General features: G+C 37.4%; 1 protein-coding gene across 3 annotated transcripts in view; it reads left to right on the forward strand.

Moving 5' to 3' along the window:
- Window positions 1–19714, forward strand: part of LOC5565305 (trissin receptor) — a 307255-nt gene that overhangs the window by 252159 nt on the left and 35382 nt on the right. For all 3 annotated transcript variants that reach the window (XM_021846795.1, XM_021846797.1, XM_021846796.1), the window contains 3 exons: window positions 9829–10026; window positions 10466–10627; window positions 10780–10991. In XM_021846795.1, the coding sequence (XP_021702487.1) occupies window positions 9829–10026; window positions 10466–10627; window positions 10780–10991 (572 nt within the window). The remainder of the gene's footprint in view (window positions 1–9828; window positions 10027–10465; window positions 10628–10779; window positions 10992–19714) is intronic.

The following is a 19714-nucleotide window of genomic DNA, read 5'->3' on the forward strand; positions in this document are numbered from 1 at the left end:
ACCCATGTTTAGTGGGTTTCAAGTGATTTTCACAAACCGGAAGACGCTATCTTGGATTCAAAATGGCGTCGGACATCGATTTCCGTCATATATTATTGATATCCTAGAGAAGTACCACGGATAAACCCCACCGCTTCGCAAAATTTTTCGAGAAAAAACGAATAGCTTTATTACGCCTCTAATTCTTTTTACGCTCAAAATTCGAACTTACGCTCCCTCTTTCTACACTCCAAATTCCAACTTACGCTCCTTCCTTTTGCGCTCCGATTCTTTTTGTGCTCCCCCAGTAAGGGGCGTAAAAAAGGTTTGGTTGTATTCTTTTGAGCAGCGCAATTGTAGCTATTATTTGCACTGAAGCTTTCGATATATTTATCACAAATATACCCTTTTCTTAAACATAGGATGTTTTTATTACCTTCTTCTAAACAAAGGCTGTTCTTTCGATCTGTAGTGTTCTAATAATTATAGCTATGGAAGCTGATTTTTTTAAAGACACCTACACGTTAATGCTTCCAATGGACGATTTGTCCTTTGAAGGAAGCACCACACTAGACATCAGACTAGCATACAACTTCCAGTAGCACAGTCCAAATACGTTACTGACAAAAAAGTTTCCGGACTGCAGATGGAATCGAACATACACTCCATGAATCAATGCGGTTCATACTTGATAACACTATTCGCACGGCCAATCTGAAATTTTGCAATTAAGTAGGCTAATGAAAATTGTCATAAAACGTCATTTATAAAATGACAGTTCCATTCATTCTCATGTTTTCGACGTACCCGGTATATATTCTAAGCTTTTTATACACACAAACACGTCGGAAAACTTCACAAACACTTTAGTGAAGAAATTTTCAAAATCTGGTATTACATTAGCCCGTTTTCAAGCCATTACGTGACATACAAACACCACTCTTTTTTATTTATATAGATAAACATAGATTATTCTTCCGAAATATTATGCGGCAAACAATATGGTCGGATTTTAGAACAACCTTTTAATTATAAATATATCTTCTTTTACGCATATATGGTATTAAGTTTATTGTATTCAAATGTCGTAACTGCAGTGATCAATTTCGCTTTATCAATTTTCTCTTTGAATTATCACTTGAAACACAGTCGATTTTGTTAGATTTTACAATGCAGTATGAAACACGACCACGAACAATTCCTAATAAAATAAGAGTAACACCCTGTTCAATCGATCAGCAAAAAAAAATGTATGAGAAGAAACCACCGCAGCTACTCCAATGATTCTAAACAACATGTTCACTGTTTTGAGTTAATATTTTTAGGCAATTGTTTACTGTTCCAATCATATATTTTGCCTTCTTTCAAACAAAGTCTGTTGTTGAAGTAATACTGTTATTAGATAATATTATATTGAAGCTTTGTAATTAATTTTCAAAGATTATTTTTTGCTGTGTTATACCTAAATTCTTTCAAGCCTGAAAAAACAACCCTGATAAAAATCGCAATTCGAACTCGTCACGGCTTTTACAGAGTTTAAATGAATACTTTTAAACATTGGTCATTTTAACGTGTTTTTTTTTTCAATTTGGTGAAAGTAAATCATTGGTCATTTGGCACAATGTCGGTTTGTATAATCATTATTTGGCATAAAGTCATTAAGCATAACGGTCGTTTGGCAATATGGTCGTATGGTTCAATAAGTCTGAAACCAAAGTCACTTAAGGTGACATTCGTTCTTACGTTTCCTTTGTATCGACATAAATTCACTGATAACCGTCAGTGAAGAAAATATTTCGAATCGGGGGTGCGTCCACATTAAAACCATTAGTAGGACAAACGATGGCAAAATCTTTATGTAGGTATAAAAAAAAATTCAAATTTATGGAATCCTAGACAGAAAATTGAAAGCGACTGTTTTCATGCCGATCATTAAGGCGAAACAGTTTGGAATCAACTTTGGAAGATTGCATTAAAACTTAAAAGGCACATATCTTACGAAGAAGGCATCCAACAACAGTGTACTTTTTATTATGGCTTTGTGCACTGGTAGAAAGCTTAGAATAAGAAGATCAGAAACGGTTGCCATCTAATTCTCCATTTTAGTGCCTTTTAAAACGTGAGTAAGGACACAAGCCGTCCATGGTGACTCCCATCTTTGGATTCCAAGATGTTTCACCTCAACGCAAGACTGAAAAAGCTTCATGTTTATTGATTACTTAAACTTCACTAGTGATTTGATATTAGATCGGCCATTATATCTTTTTTCAAACCAGTTCACTTAAACAGATTCGGCAAAAGCTAGAACAAACTGTGAAACTAAACATCCAGTGATATTGTTCTGTAATTTCCTTATTTAAACACCAAAATGTAGTAAATCAGTATTTTTTTCTTTTATATCTGGAATAAAGATTCCCGAGAATTGTTATATAAAGATTCCCGAGAAAGCTCAACTGAGCTTGCTGGAAGAAACAAATGCTGTCTACTCTCCATAACTCGATATTGTTCAATTTGCAGTAAATTTTGCATGTGTTTTCAGTCTGGTAGAACAAGTGTTTTTCATAGATAATCAATAATTTCGACTGAGGAATAACTTTTGAAAATGGCCTATGAGTTTTTGCATGCAATTTGTTTGAAAAATTCTTGATCTGAATTCGTTGATTTTAGAGAGAAATGATCTATGAAAAGTCGTAGTGATCCGTTTGAGCTACAAGAAAAAAAAATAACACTGAAAAAATAAAATGACTGTTATCATGGGAGATTTAAAAATAATACTTTTATTTCAAACTAGTGGTCCCGGCAAACTTCGTATTGCCATCAAGTAGGCTGTTGAAAACCGATATGAATCGTCCCATGCAAAATGACAGTTCCGTTCATTCGTGTTTTTCCTGCTTTCCCGGTGAGCATCCTGGAACTTTTATACACACAAACACATCGGAACCCTTGACGAACAGAATGGAGAAAGAATCATCGAAATCCATTGCCTCGTTCGTGAGCCATTTCGTGACATACAAACACCATTCCATTTTTATTTATATAGATTACAAAAAAAAAAACAAAAAGTACAGGCAACAACCTTTCGAACATTCAGTTTCTTTCACAAGCCGCCGAGCGACGACACTGTTGTTTGTATTCCTCCCACTGATCACGCTACGCTGGATTCTCAAATTTCACAAACTTTCAACACAAGCGCATGGAAGAATGGTAGTCGGAGAACTGTCAAAACGTATGGAAAATAATGAAAAACGTAAATTACTTGCAATTTGGAAACTGGATCAAAAAAGTAGTGATTAGAAATCAAGCGTAAAGTGAATACATAACTTTTTGTGTTTATTTCATCTTCCGTAGAACTTTCTTTGCTTCAGGATTTTATTTTTACTACCACTGAAAAAGAGCCATCTGTTGCCTTTTCAGTTTTGAATATCGCCCTATTCTCCATCAATAACAATACATTTTCGAGTATATAGGCCATATTTCTCTGTACTGACTTTTTTTCTTGATCGAGAACCGCGAATAACTAGTGCAAATGACCTTTTTATTATTTATCATTTTTGCATTAAACTTGAAATTACTCGAAAATGGCTGCTTCTAAAGAAGTGACCATGATAATTATTGTGTTATAGAGTAAATTGTTAATGATTATTTTATCATCAAACTAAATTTATTTTAACAAAAATATTTGGAAAAATGCTTTATTAAAAATATCTCCATTATTTTTTTTTTTTTTTTTTTTTTTTGCTTTATTATAGAGACTTTCAGCCCTGAGCTGGTTCGTCTCTGCCATCTCCATCATGATACTTTGTCCCAAACATGTAAAAATATTTAAAATGAGGTTTTGAGTCAAAATGACTGATTTTTCTAAGAAGAACACTTATTCTACCATGCTGAAAACATGTGTAATATCTAATCCAAATCAAACATCAAGCACGATTTTTATTTTTTTCGACTTATTTTGGATGCAATTTATCTTAAAAGCCAGTTCGAGAGAACCGCAACCCCATCTTGTATCGAGGTTCTTCGACAATTTTCTCAACAAATCTAATTATGACGTTTTGTAGGGCAACTCAAGGGTTTACATTAGAAGTGTAATCTAGAAATGTTGTTTCAAAAATTCCTAATTTTTTTTTCGTTGTGTGGTTTAAACACAGCCAGCCCGCGAGAACCGCAACCCCATATTGTATGGAAGTTTTCAGATTGAGCAGAAATGTTCAGTTCATGTTAAAGATAATGTTTTGCAAAATTTTAAATTATTGTGTTAGGGGAATGTAGTAAAATCCCAAAATATTCGTGTTTGAAATACACAAAAACAAAAAAATTCTATCGCTTCAGCAAAAATGGACGAAGTTTTGCACAAATAATTTTTCAATTTGGCACAGTGTACAAAATTAAAAAATGTTTACATGCGACAAAAAAAATATTTAATCCCACGAAAATAATAAGATTTAAGGAACGATATTTTCTCCTTGCCAATCTAAGTAATTGAAAGGAATAAATACGACGTTTTACAGCATCTTTCTGATCTTATAATTGAATTGTAATCCAGAAATAGTGCTGTTGGAAATAATTATAAATTAGAATGACATAGGCCAAAATAAATCCCTTTGATTTATTTTTCTAGAGAGACATACAAAGAAACTGATACAAATGTGGCTGGAGCACATGAATTTATTTGTGAAGTCAAACAAAGACATTATTAAAAAAAAAATGTTCTCACAGAAAATATGGAAAAATAATTTACTTTAGACTTTACAGTAGAATTATTTGATTAATAACTTTTAGAATAATAATTCTTATAGTAACAAAACATATGTCACTACCTAGCAAAACTGATGATGTGGATAACAATGAAGCATTGCACCGATGTTGTCGTCAGCAGCCTCGGTGGTTCAGTAGTAAGCGTTGTTTGTTCTCGCGCTGGTTGGTTACGACTCAACTCCCGCATTTTTTGGACTTTGAGACATATTTGATGGGTTGGATTGAGAGGGCCACATGTGTCTGTGTGTGTGTGTCGGTGTACTTTACATGATGGTATGTTTTCCATAGATCGTTTGGAAGATAATTGAGTTTAGCTTTGTTCAGATTGACTGCATATATGGCTGCTATGGGGCACTTTACAGTTGTTATCTTGAATGGAGGAATATGAGTTTTACTGTCCTTCAAATTCACAAATTTCACGAAAGAGTGAAAGAGAGAGGAAGATTGTTGAACAAGGCATTCACGAAAGGTCCCGAGTAGCACACATGTTATAATTGACGCAAATTAACTCTTATATGACCAAATCTAGTCATATAAGAGTTATTATGCATCAATTATAACATGTGTGTTGCTTGGGGTATGTATTTGTCACAAGAAACATGTTTTGCATTAAAATCAGTTTATTCCACAAAGCAGTTTTTTTTTTGTGATTTTGTGTATTTTTCGTCACAAAATCACTAGGGATCATTTTGACCTACTTTCCCTTTATTAAAAAAAATAAGTTTTGTCAAATAGGTCCCTTAAAAATATAGATTATTATGAGATAGTTGATATGATTTAAGGTTGTATTTATCGTAATTTGGTTACCTGCTTAATTTCAAACACTACAACAAAAACATTTCGAAGCGGCATTCCAAAATTACACCTCAAATGATAGTCCTTGAGTTGCCCAACAGAACTTCATATTTAGTTTTTCGATCTTGTTTGGTTGATAAGAAAAAACTCGAAGTGAAAATCACTAAATATTTTATGAAAAACAGGTGTTTCTTGATTTAGAGCATTTTTTAATCCAAACATCATGTTCATTTTGAAGTTTACATAACGTAGAGTGATCATGCCAATTTTCAACTAAATCCATGCATTTTTACTATAACTACAGTCAAACCTCCATGAGTCGATGTTCCATGACTCGATATCGATTCATGGAACCATACTAGAAGACAAATTTCATGGTTGCTATGATGGTCCCTTGAAACAGCTTTCCAAAGAATTTCTGTTCCATGACTCGATATTTCCATGAGTCGATGGTCCCTTCAATATCGACTCATGGAGGTTTCACTGTATAGCAGTTTTACTGATTTTGCATGTTTTGCGGTCATTTTGTCCCACTTCTCCCTAATATAAAAATCTATACACACAGAAGAACAACCCACCCCTGAAAATTTCAGTCGGATAAGTAGACTACTCAAGGAAACAGGGTATTCGGGGAACTGGCGTTCAGGAAACTGGCGTTCGTGGAAACCTTCTGAAAAAGTAGCACAACCCGTGACATCGACCAGTGGAGACATCGAGTTACACTTATAATACCGTCGACGGGGGTGACAATGGGTCTAGGGGGTGAGATTGGGTCAAAACGGAAAAATATGACTCATGAAATATTTCAGCTATTAACGCTGATATTACTAAAATTAATAATTCATATGGTAGGGAACATATAAGGGTGCCGGTGCCATTAGTGGACCACCTAAGCTATGAAAAATTATAACAAAATAACGAAAAGCCCTAACAGAGATCTTTTGGCGTCATCAGAAAGATTTCAACCTCTACTATTTGGGAAAAAATATAAAAAGAGTGATAAAACTATTTTTTAACATAAAATAGCTTGAGCCACTATTAGTACACGTGTTCCAGTAGTTGCGCTAGTGCTCCAGTAGTAGACGTTCGGGAGTGATACAAGGAATTTTAAACTAAATGGTAAATTTTTACATAGGTTTTTTTCCCTCGGAACAGCAACTAATATCTTTCGAATGGAGCATAACGATCATCTCTGGGACTTTTCTTCATTTTTATATATCCATTTTAAATACTGCTTCCAACCGTCGATCCACAATTGGAACACGACGGCAACTATTGGTGCAAGGGAGTGAATTTTTTGCGTAAACTTAATTATTCATATTACTTTTTGATAGAATAAAATGCTGAAATTTGGCTAATCCACTAAACTAGAGGCGATCTATCCACCAAAAATAACACATGTCGTTTTTATCGAAAAATGTACGTTTTATTCCATAGTCCAATCTACATTACAACTATTGGTACCGGCACCCTAATTGAGTACAAAACATGAAGATAATGCCTTACCGAACCGTCCCGTCGTGGAAGTCACCCGTAAAATAGCTTTACTTATTTTATTTCACTGATCAAAAAATGTAATCATACCGCCTCCAGAGTATCACCATAATTGGGCTCTCATACACTCTTCGACACAGTGGAAATAACACGATTTCCAACTTAAAACAGTAGATTTAATTGCTCACCAGTCAAATTTGTTCATTTGTTCTCGCTAGGCAACACACATTTATCGGTTGAAGCTCTTTTACCGGATGAAAACATACATTTTGTAACGGGTGTCCTTTAGCAAACTGCTAAGAAGGTGACATATGTGTGAGGCAAAATTTTCAAATGTTCATTTTTCGAAGCTTATTGCACGAATGATTCTATCAAGGTTTAGTAACCATCAAAAACAAATAGGTTTATCATTCCTGTGAATATTGGCCGTTATATTCTAGTGAAACAATGAGAAAAATCTGTTTTTGTTCCCACAATTGCCATAATTGGTACTTCTACCCTATTGAATATTTAATTCGAAATTAATGCTGCGATTTGAATAGTGTGACAGTTATTCGTAGAAATACAGTAGCTGGTTAATCAGGGTTCGTTAACAAATTTCATAATGCCAAAGTTGGCAATTTCTGACACCCACCCACCTCCTTGTAATGCTCTTTGTATGAATATTCTACATATTTTGTATGAGCTGCAACATTATAATGACACCCACTCACCCCCTTCAGCGTTATGAAATTTGTGAGTAGGCATAACAATGGGACAAATTAACTTGGTTTGCGTTTCATTGACTTTCCGAACAAAGTTACATGTTTGCAAGAGTTTTCTAAAACTATACAGCAATGAGTAATATGGGACAATTATGCGTAAAACGGCAGTACAGTGAATGTCTGAATTAGTATGGATTTATTAGCGTTACTGATAAAACACAAACTTACAAAGGACCGGTTTCTTTGTCCGTTGCAATTGGTTTGCTTGATGCTTCATTTAATATAATTATATTAATGGATTTTTTATTGAAAGCATTTCAATTCTCTTTCCTGTTTCCTGAAACTGACTACCAGTATGTCACACTACAGCCATTTAAGTCGTTATAATACGTCAAATATCGTTTCTGCTTGAACTTCTCAGAAACCGTTCCCAAAATTACATGTTCAACTCGCTGCACAGTGGACGCATCCCATACACATGCTGGCCAAAAGTACAATTATCACTCAAAACGTTAAAAAATGCTAATTATATGACAAAACATGATTTTTAGACGTAATTTGATAGAAATAGTCGCTGAAACAGAATATCGATATTTCCAGTACATTTGACAGAATTAGTTTAAAATAGCTCATTTTTTTAATTCAATCAATGAAATCCGTATTCAGATCAAAATCGAATGAAACGTCATTATTTCGATTCCAATTTGAAGTTAAATATCTTACGCAAGCTCGAGGTGGTTTTTGAATCTATTCGGGAGCTTATAATGGAAAAAAATGCAATATTCATAACAAGTTTGATGGTCTTATGGGCTGATTCACAGTGTAACTAAAAATATGTTTTCTTATCTTGGCGCAAAAAAGCGCAAGTGAAGCCATAGTACATCGAATACTACGGAACATTTGCCAGACATGGAGGGGTAAATGATCATTTTAGAGCGTTTCCCAGATAACTTGCACTACCTTTGAAAAAATGCCTTATTTTTGAAGGAGCTCCATGTTATACACTTCTTGACATTCTCAAATGGTTAACATGTCAAATATGGTTTGAAATATCTTCAAAACAAAGCCTATGGTATATTCTTTCGAATGAGACCGGTTGAGAAAGATTTGGTCATGATTTAGTACAGAAACTGCAATTTATACAGAACAACCTTCACGAAATTTGAAAAACTCAAAAGGGTCAATTTCAGCTGACATCTCTCCAGGTCACATGCTGTGAAAAATCGAAATATACACCGATCGATCTGAAACTTTGGGGAGTTGTTATTCAATACTGAAGAAATCAAGGAAAAATATTCGAGAAGGAATTTGCAAACTTCATTTTTTTGACTTTTGGCCAGCTTTGGGCCACTGTGCGCTGTTCCATCGGAAACCTCAGAAAAGCTTCTTTTCCAACTCACTGTCATTGGTGTCGCCTTCCGTGAACCACTTTTTGTACTTACATCATCTCAGCGCTGCAAATTTCCTGGATCAAATAGTCTCTGACGAAACATCCGTTCGGTGCACTTGTGACCCAGCAACAAGCGCCCGACATAATTTGGGAGAGCTGCGATGCTATTCGAGTTGAACGAGCAGTAAGCAAAGCTTCTTACGAGTCAGCATTTTATGAAGCTGATCATCATCATCGTCTTCTTGCCAGCTATAGTGCTAACATCATCATTGTGCCGGTCTCGTCCCAAGTGAAGAGAAGTTTAACATTCTAGCAGTGCACTGGTAGGTACTTTGTGTGACACTGAACTGCATTCATACGGTTCAATTCCCCTGTGCTGATGACAGGATGGCTAGATATTGTTGCCATGTCAGACAGTCGCTCAGTCCGGAAGTTGTGGAAGGATTCAATGCACATATAATTCTGTCAGGACGCATCCGCTCAGAAAGAAGTATGATTTTACAACAAATACCCATGTCATCTGGAGTTGTTCGTGCGATTGCGAAGAGTTCCTACAAAGTAATTGAAATGGGTCATGAAAATTCGAACACGGGTGGTACCTACCGATTCCATATGTCATCCACATCACATTTCTATTCCAGGATCGAAACATGCCAATAACTCTAATGGTTTTGTCTTTATTATCTTCCCACGCCCTCGGATGGATGGCAGCTGGTGATTGTGGCCGTTTGGATTACGTCGGCTGTCTACTCGGTGCCAAAGTTTATCTTCGTCCGGACGATAACCAACAATCTCGGCGATGACCAGCTGGAAACCATCTGCATCATCAATCGGAAAGCGTTCAACTCGGAGCTTTTCGATATTATCAATTTTGCCTTACTCTATCTGCTGCCGCTGCTGGTCATGACGGTGAGTACAAAACAAAAAATCCATGCCAATGACACTAGGCCGCTAAATCAAAACTTTTTCCATGATAGAGCCATTAGATTATCTAGATTTTAGCCCACTGATTCCGAATTCGTTTACAAAACTATCGTAATTCGTACAGGATTGTTTTAACAAATGTTTATCCTTTAATAAAAAAATAACTTTTTTTTTCCACACCAATTGATATAACTTCTTACCGGATATTCATGCTTTTTAAAAATTTTGACATTGCTTAAATTTTACGAACAAAGTGTGAATTCTCATATGCTGAAATATTTGTTCTACAACTTTAAATCTCAGCATTATTTTTCAAAATTCTGAAAACATATTCAAACTCAGCGTACCAAATTCTGTTGTAAATTGTCAAAGTTTGTAAGCCACTGTTACCTATCGTGACTTATCCTTTTGTCCTTTTTTCCAGGTCCTGTACAGTCGGATAGCGATAGCACTATGGAAAAGCTCCCGAGGGCTAGAGCGACACATCGCGCTGCAGAACACCACCTCGTCCAACTATTCGAACAATTTCAATCGAAAACCGAGCAGCAAGTACGAGAAAAGGGCTGTCGGAGTCACCGAAAGTCAGGTAAGGTTTCCTCCTCGGAAACGACGGGAACTCAAATCCAGATTGACAGAGCATTTGTTCTTCAATTGACAGCCACAAGCTTGTGTTCGATTGCTTGAGACGATGCACCCAACAATTATGTCCGTTTGTCTGTCTATCTTGTTCATTTGCAGGTTTCGGTCGAATCGGACAAGGTTGTGGTAACGACATGGCGGTCGCAGAACAGTTTCCACCAGCGGCACGGAACCCAGCTGACCCAGGTGTCACACTCGTCCAACAATGTGCTGAGGGCGAGACGGGGCGTCATTCGGATGCTGATGGTGGTTGTGCTAACGTTTGCCCTGTGCAATTTACCGTTCCATGCGCGCAAGATGTGGCAATACTGGTGAGTGGGGGTTTTGTTTGAATTCGGGTTGATGGTGACACCGAATTTATCCGAGCACAATGGTGACAACTTTGTACGGTGAAGAAGTAGAGTGCAGAAAAAAATCTCGACGTTGAGATTCCTCTATTTTTAGAGGCAAGGACAAATGTTTGGATGGGATTCAGTTGAGATAACGTTACGTTGAATATTGGCTGAGCAGTCATTGGGAAATTGAAAAAAATAGTGTTTATTCTTTTCCGAAGATTCGTTTTTTTATATTTTTTCCAAGTATTTTTAAATCAAGACTAACATTTGAAACGGTGGCAACAAATGTATCAACTCTAATATGGCCTCCATCTATTATGGTATCATAATCGAGTTTGCTAATCTTTTAAAGCAATATCAGTAAGAATTTGAAAACAACGCAAGACTACTAGTCGAGGTACTACTCGACAAGGCAGAAGTCGAAAAGGCCACTTAGGCGATCCATACTGAAAGCAAAAAAACGTCTAAGGCCAAAAAGGCCATCGAAACGAGCTACGAAATGGCCCGAACTGGGCAGCGCTTCCATAGAAATGAAGCAGTAGCAAACCGTGGACACGAGTGGGAAAGAAGGTAGTATAGAGAAACCCGAAAACGAAGATCAAGAAGAATTCGAAAATGAAGATTATGGAAGGAACTTAAGCGAGGCCTCGTTACCAAAACGGTTGAGGTGAAACACGCTGAACAGCAGACAACGGCAACGACAGTTTTGCGATAGCAAAGATTAACGTTCTACTGCAGTTGTTATGCGCCCCAAGGTGATCAATGAGGAATTTTCCCACATGATCGAGAGGATGATAGCCAAACTCAGGCTTTGGTAAATTTAACGATCATTGACTCACGAGCCATAATTTTATCCCATTTATCCGCCTGCATCCATACAACACGCATGACATTTATCATTCGTGGAAGATAACGAGCCATGAACGAAAACAAGACAGACACACACCACCCACTGCTTGGCGCCGATCACTGTGTGTCAACACTTGTAACATTCGCTAACCCACTCTTATTCTGATCAAGAAACAGAGGCGAATATTTTCCATTTTCTGTACTATGTTTACAACCAAAGGGGTGTTCAATGTTTCAATACATAATAATAATATCAATACATAATAATGCAGCCTTCAATGCATTACTCGAAAATATGAAAGTTATTATCAATTTTATGCAAAACATAAATCACCCGAATGGCTCCATACAGTTGCAGTCTGTGAGAGCTCTTGGACGCTCTCGTGCCACGTATCAAACGAGAGAGTGAATGTTGACATTCATAGGGCTCTCCGAATGCGATGTGCCACGAACTGTTAGAAAAACGGTCGTATTTTGGACTTTCTAAGGAAGTGATTTTAGTTTTTTGTCCCAATTAATTGATTGCACAACGTAACCAAGTCAAAGAACATGTCAAAATGTAGAGAAAAACTTCCTCTACGAGATAAAAATGCACAAACGGTCATGTTTGATCCAAAAAAACGTCGAAAATAATTGAATTGTGAAGCACTTTTTCATTATTTTGGACACACCACTACATTTTGGACCCTCAAAGTATATATTTTGGACCCCCGGCATTTTTTTATCGTGTGGAAACAAATTCCATGACACTGGTTGTATAATACGCTCGCCCATAGTCTAATCAATGTCAATCGATTGACAATGGAAAACCGAAGAAATTCTACGCTTTTAGTACAGAAATTTGAAAAAAGTTTTTGTTTACATATGTAAAAAAGCTGACGGTTTCAATTTCTGTGTGTAACCCCAGTGAACATTTTGGTTGGTATAACTTTTGCTGTATATCATTCTATACGAATCAATTCAATCGTATAGAATGCACGAAAAGGCTATATACCTACCAAAGTGGAGGCTATATGCGTACTTGACACGACTTTTTCGGACTTTCTGCGATCAGATATACGATGCCACAAAATTTGGAAGAAAATAAAAAAAAAGTTTCCAGCGAGTCTCGAACACGGGACCTCTAGATCCGGAATCGTGCACCTTACCACTGTACCACCAAGGTTTACTTGTTCGAAGAGCGATTATTTGCCAATGTTTATACATGTTTCATGTACAGCGACACATACTTTGTTGTTCTTTGAGGCCCATCGTCAGCAGATAATAGAAAAATTAGTAGTAGAACGCTAGTAGCGCTATTGTCATAAAACTGATTTTAATTATTATTACCTTTAATTATGGTTTTTCATTGTGTGTTCAATGCCTTGTCGTTGTTTATGTTTTTATAATTAATTTGACACTTTGATGCCCGGTACTCAGGCTGTCAGTTCGTGGCAAACTAGATGTTGGTAACACGAACAGCAGCGACATTAGCATTCTTAGGTTAATGCTTCTACTCAGCAGATAGACAAAGTTTGGGTGGCAATTTTTGCTAAGTTATTGCGATTTCATACGATGCTTACTGGATTGATATATGATCTGTCAAATTATATAACATAACGTGATTCTATGTTGCACTATATACAACATGTTTTGTTGTCAACACAGATTGTTTTTTATGAATCGTATTGGGGATTTATATACAACTTGTATTGACATTGATAACGCTTAATATGGCATCTTGTGCAATTCTGATTTTGGACGCATGAATATGTGATTTTGGATGCACATTCTTATACGATACGTGGTTCACTGGGACGTGTTGTAACGGTTGCATGGATGAACCGATTTTTTTTAATTATTTTCAAATAAAATAAACATATTTTCTTTGTACAAACGGTTGATGCAAGTGTGGAACAGCCCTATCTTTCCAAATGCCATGCGAATTGAGATAATCTTTCGATTTAAACTGGGGAATTTGCAGGAAAATGTCCCAGGAGGTCCAAAATATATTGGTTACCGTATGGTTCGGGAACGTTACACTCTCGGAATATGGTTCGATCGGTTTATTCGGATCAAAATCCAAACACTGGCCAAACTAGCTAATCGGCATAGTAATAGCTGGTGACTTTAATGATTGGCTAGTGTACTGGAGTAGCCACTGCAGCAATCAAAGAGGTTGTCAAGACCGCATTAAATGTAGAGATGGCAAACGTGAGCACCTTCCGCAGAAATGATGCAGAATCGATTATCGACGTAACGTTCTATAGTCCTAACTGTTCAATATTGCATCGATGTACCCCTTGTTTATAACACATTTCATACTACCTTTGTATAACACTACTAACACATACACATCCACATCATGTTTTAGCGCCATGACAGTTTTAGAGCTAACGCGGTACTCATCGCTAAGTACAGTTTGTTAATAAAAGTTGAATATAGGGAGTCGATGCCGGTTATGGACCCTTTGCGTATTATGGACCCCCTACAGAAAAACATAAAATTAATACTCAAAGCAACTTTATTCCTATGAAAATCCACCGGGGGAACTTCGATTACATTGTTAGTCAGCAGTTTCAGGCAAAATATTTGGTTTGAGACGCATAAATACAGACATTTGAACAGTTTTGTAAATGAAACCACATAAGAGGGTCCATAATACGCATTTCCAGGTGGGTCCATAATAGGCTCGTCGGCAGCGAGCCGGATTACATGGGAATCAAATGGAGGGTCCATAATACGCAACGTCAAATTTGTAAACAATCCTATTATGGACCCCGGGAGGGTCCATAATAGGCATTCGGACAACAGTTTTTCAAATGCATATTTCGCTGGAAAAATCGAATGATTTTGTATGTTTCATAGACGTACTATGAAGTAAAGACATTGAATTTGATGTTAGACTCCACAAAACGTATATGCGTCTGAGATATCATTGCGGAAAAGCGTCTAGAATGGATTTCAGCTACTAAGGGGTCCATTACTAGCATTGAAACCCTATAAAATCCTTGTTTAATATGAAACAATAAAACATAGGGTCAGAAACTGGCTTGTGCTTCTGAATGATTCTGGCGGCATAGTTGAAATCGCGGAAGTTTCAAACGAAGAGATCCGGTTCGTGTTTGATCGTGGCGTCGCAGCGGCGTCAGTTTTGTCGAATGTCGGTTCATGTTCGATGTTTTATACTCGTGTGCAGTCTATAAACACCCCGAGAGCAGTCGATCCAGCTCAAAACACCCAGCAGCCAGGTGCATCCGGAGTACCTGTGCCGTTGCCTTTTTGTCCTTTGGAGGGCGACATGGCCAACAATTTAGACTTCTTCTAGAAGAGCTGGATGGAATACACAAGCGCTATTGGAATGAATCAAAAAAGTCAGCTTCCTTTTTTCGATCGATCTTTGCAGAGCCGAAGAAATTGCTTCGGCAAGAGCAGTTGAACTCGGTGTTCCGGTGAAACAGTCAGAAGTCAATAAATCCGGAAAACTCAGTTCTCAAAAACTTAAGTATTTTTAACTTTTAGACACAATTATGCATCTCTAATTTACTTTTAGTAGAATCGGTTCAAAATAATAACTGTTGACATACCAAATGCAGCCATGATACGTTTGCAAAGGTTCTTGTTGATCTAAAAAATATAATTTTTGGGGTTTTGCTCAATACGGATTTTTACCAAGATTTTTGAAGGTTGACCTAAGATAAAAAAGATTTTTTCGGCCAAAAACACAGATGAAATTCGAAAAAATGTGGCAACACTGCTGGCCGACCAAAAAGAACTATTCGCGTTCCAGCTAAATTTAATAATTTTCAGTTAGCTTTATGATACTTTAATAGAAGATGTTCTATATAGCATCGACGCACCTCTTGTTTATGGCGAGGGTGACGAACGAAGAGCTGGCAGAAGTCTTGAAATCATTCGCATCAAACCAAGGCACCTAGACCCAACAGTATCCTGAATGTTGTCCTAAAAGCGGCAGTCAACGCGGATCCGAACATTCTCAGAACCGCGAAGCAACGCTGCATAGATAAAGGAATCTTCCCGGATGTATGGAAGTGACAGAAATTGGTGTTACTACCAAAGGCGGGAAACCACCAGGTGACCCGTCGGCCTATAGACCTTTCTGTCTACTAGATACGATGGGCAAGTTGTTGGAGAGGTTGATCTTCAACAGGCTATTACCGTACACGGAAGTTGTGGACAGCCTGGTTAACAACCAGAATAACTAAGAAAGGTAAATCTAGTCTGGACGCAATCCAGTCGGTCGTTCAGACAGCTGAGATGGCAATCGAGCATAAAAAGAGCGTAATCATTCTGGATGTGAAGAATGCGTTCCACAGCTCAAACTGGGAAGCGGTAGCCCACGCACTTCATCGCCTCAAGGTACCGTTGTGTAAGCTTGTAGAAAGCTACTTTGATAGTAGGATTCTACTGTATGACACAGAGGAGGGGCAAAAAAGCGTCCGAATTACCGCGGTAGTACCTCAAGGTTCAATCGTGGGCTGTGCCAATAAAAGGGCATCTATGGCTATAGCGGCGCTTTCGAGGATGATCTCCAACAGCTCTTCTGTAATTGTCAGCATACGCAAGCTTCTACAGGCGTTGCGCTATCCATACTGAAGTATGGAAGACAAATCTGGTTAAAAGCGTTTAGAACGATCAGAAACCTAAAGCGGTTGAAAAGCACGAATAAGATAATGTGCAAGCGCATACCGAACAGTTTCTAAAGAGGCCGTGTGCATCATAGCCGGGATGATGCACATCACCAAGGAAGATGTTCAATGCTTAAACCATAGAGGTGTTAGAAGAGTTCATAACGCGTGTGAAGAGACAACACTTATGGGTGGGCTGCAGGAATGGGATAACTCCACGAAAGGTTGATGAACCCATCGGATAATACCAAATGTGTCAGATTGATATAAAAGACACCATATGGAAGTGAACTTCCACCAGACGCAGTTTTTGTCTGGACATAGTTGCTATAGGCAGTACCTGCATAGGTTCTGGCACGCAGAATCTTCTGCATGCTCCAATTATCCTGTTGTGGAGGAAGCAGTGGAGGATGTCGTGTTCCGTTGCCCGCGTTACACTGTTGTGAGAGATCACATGCTCGCTACATGCGGGGCGGACACGTACCCGGGCAATGTAAACTAGAGATTGCGTGCGGATACCAAGTGCTGGAATGCAGTAACTACGGCTGACTCACATTATGCTAGAATTGCAGCGCTGCAGAGGTTTAGTCCTGCCGAGGCTGGTCCTTAGCTATAACATTGTTTAAGACGGCTAGGAGTAGCAGTTTGTCTAGGCTACTTCTGCTAAATTTGTTGAGTGCTATATGCACTGACCCCTCCCCGAAGAAATACCGTAAGGTGATCTGGGAAGAAATAAAATGGGTGATGGTAGGTCGTCGGTGGTGCGGCATCCCTCACTCCCTGAGTGACCTTCTCAAGGGTTTGATTGCAGATTTAATGACTGCTTGGATGTTACAGATACCCTCAGTGTATAAATGCTGGTGATCTTCTATTTTAGGCAACAACTACAACTGTCACGTTAAACTTTAAATTCAACCTTAGAGAACATAAGTTCTCATTCAACTGAACACTTTTCAATTTTTAATTTTAGTTATACAGAGGCTGTTTGGTCAATAAACCCGGTAAATTGCTGAGCATAAGTAGAAAACACCAAGCTTTGTCAAATCACTCGTTAACTATCACCTTGGAATTCTCACTGCTCCATCCCGGGCAATTCGAAATTGGATTTTTTGGATAATGAAATTTGTAGATGGGCCCTTAAGAAAATAGTTTATATATAATAATAATATAATAATAATATATATAATAGTTTATAGTTTTTTTTAGTCAAAACGGCTTCGATGGCGAAGAGACGAAAAATTGGTAGACAAAATGCCTGAAAGAAAAAAAAAAGGTATTTTTTAACAATGGCGTACCCTTGAATCACTTTTCACAATCAAACCAAAATAATGTTTGCATTTAGACATTGCGATTATTACAACGTTAATACACATACCCGACGACATGTATATTCGACGTCAACCAAGTACCGTCAAGCTACCATTCACCGTGCATTTAAAAAAAATTTGCACTTCAATAAATTGTATAACTTTTCCAAATAATTTGATGCATACTAGAATACCACTACGTAGCGTGCAATTATATAATAATTCAGGAAAAAATATTAAACTAGTGTTGGATAACAAAAAATACTCTAAATATATGTTTGAAAATGTCATGTTAAGGTCGCCTCGTACCGTTCTATGTCACCATTTACCGTGCACACTAGTGCACCATTCACCGTGCATATAGTTTTCGTCATGATTTAATTTTGTATCTTGAAGAAACGTTGGTAATGGAGCAACTATGTTGCTAGTAGTGTGCGCACTCATTTTTAAGAGCATTAAAATCTTCATTTATAATAAAAACCATAAAAAGTATAAAAATTTACTAAATAAATATTTTTTTTAAAAATCATTATAGGAGGTTGGACTGTATTGTCCAAACCATTTCATATTCACTCAAACACTCAATATGAAGTTTTTTAATCACGACATAACAATAAATCTAGTATTACCGAATAATTTTAAGCTTTTTACAGTAATGCACGGTAATGGGAACCATACATATTGCAAAGGGTCCATTTACCGTGCATTTGGGTTTTGACTGAAACACAAGAAAAAATATAAATTGCATAAAATTTCATTGCTCATACGATGAAATACATCTAACTAGTAGTATCCACAGGGTAAACTTGTTGAAATTTTGAAAAATTTTATACTCTAACGTTAAAATGAAAAATGGTAATTTTTGGCGTTTCTACTAAGAGTGTTGAAAAATCTCATTATCAAACAGAATTCATATGATTTTGACTACATAAACAAGGGTTTTCAAAAAGCTTTGTGACAAAAACTACTTCATTTTATCAGCTCTATCTTATATTGCTGACAAAAGAATAATTTGTGAAAATTGTATGAATATTCTGTAGGAATTTGTATATGTGCACGGTGAATGGAGCCCGCACGGTGACTGGTGACTTAACGGTAGTTACGAACCCAATGAAAACATGTCTGGTGGCGGTGTTCTATTTTGAAACACGACACACCACCCCGCTTGTAGTAATCTCTATTGCAGGCGCCATCGTCGTCAGAGCACCAGACTTTTCCAATATTTTAATTTCCGCTTCCAGACCAGACAGGCACGTAGGGTGTGGAACCAAGTTTTGGCTAGTTTTATTGGAATCGTAGCAAAATGATAGAGATGAAAATTGGTGCCGCACTCTCAGCGCTATGACAGTATTTGGTTTTACCATATGCCGTGTAAGTTTCATTTTACGAGTGCTAAATTTAGCATGATTCACTTTTCACCCCCATGCTTCCGTTATTTCCAGTCTTCAATTCAGATGGTGGCGCAAATCTCAACGGCAAACGATTGATAGTTTGGGCGGTCATAATTGAAACGTGCTGAAGTGGGAGATAGAGTATGGCATGATCGCTTTAAAGATTAAATGCTCAGCACAAATCAGCAACTGAGATTAAAACGTCAAAATGGGTACTAGGAAGGTAACCAACAAACAACAAAGGCGTCAATTAAAATTGATGTGCATCACATGACTGCACTTTCAATTGGTTTTCCGGTTCGACTGAATGATCTCCAACGACGCAAAACAATTATTGCAACTTAACGGCCACGTTGTTGAAAGCATTTCCAGTTTTGGGGCAAAATGTTTGCAAACAAATTACCGTATCGAAGCTCATAAAACGGGGAAATGAAAGTAGTCTATCTGGAATGCGTGCTCTTTGTCCGTGGAGTACAATGGCTCACATATAGGCAATTTAATTGATTGGCAATTTATTAAAACCT

This window comes from Aedes aegypti, chromosome 2, assembly GCF_002204515.2.
Source record: "Aedes aegypti strain LVP_AGWG chromosome 2, AaegL5.0 Primary Assembly, whole genome shotgun sequence".
Taxonomy (NCBI): Eukaryota; Metazoa; Arthropoda; class Insecta; order Diptera; family Culicidae; genus Aedes; species Aedes aegypti.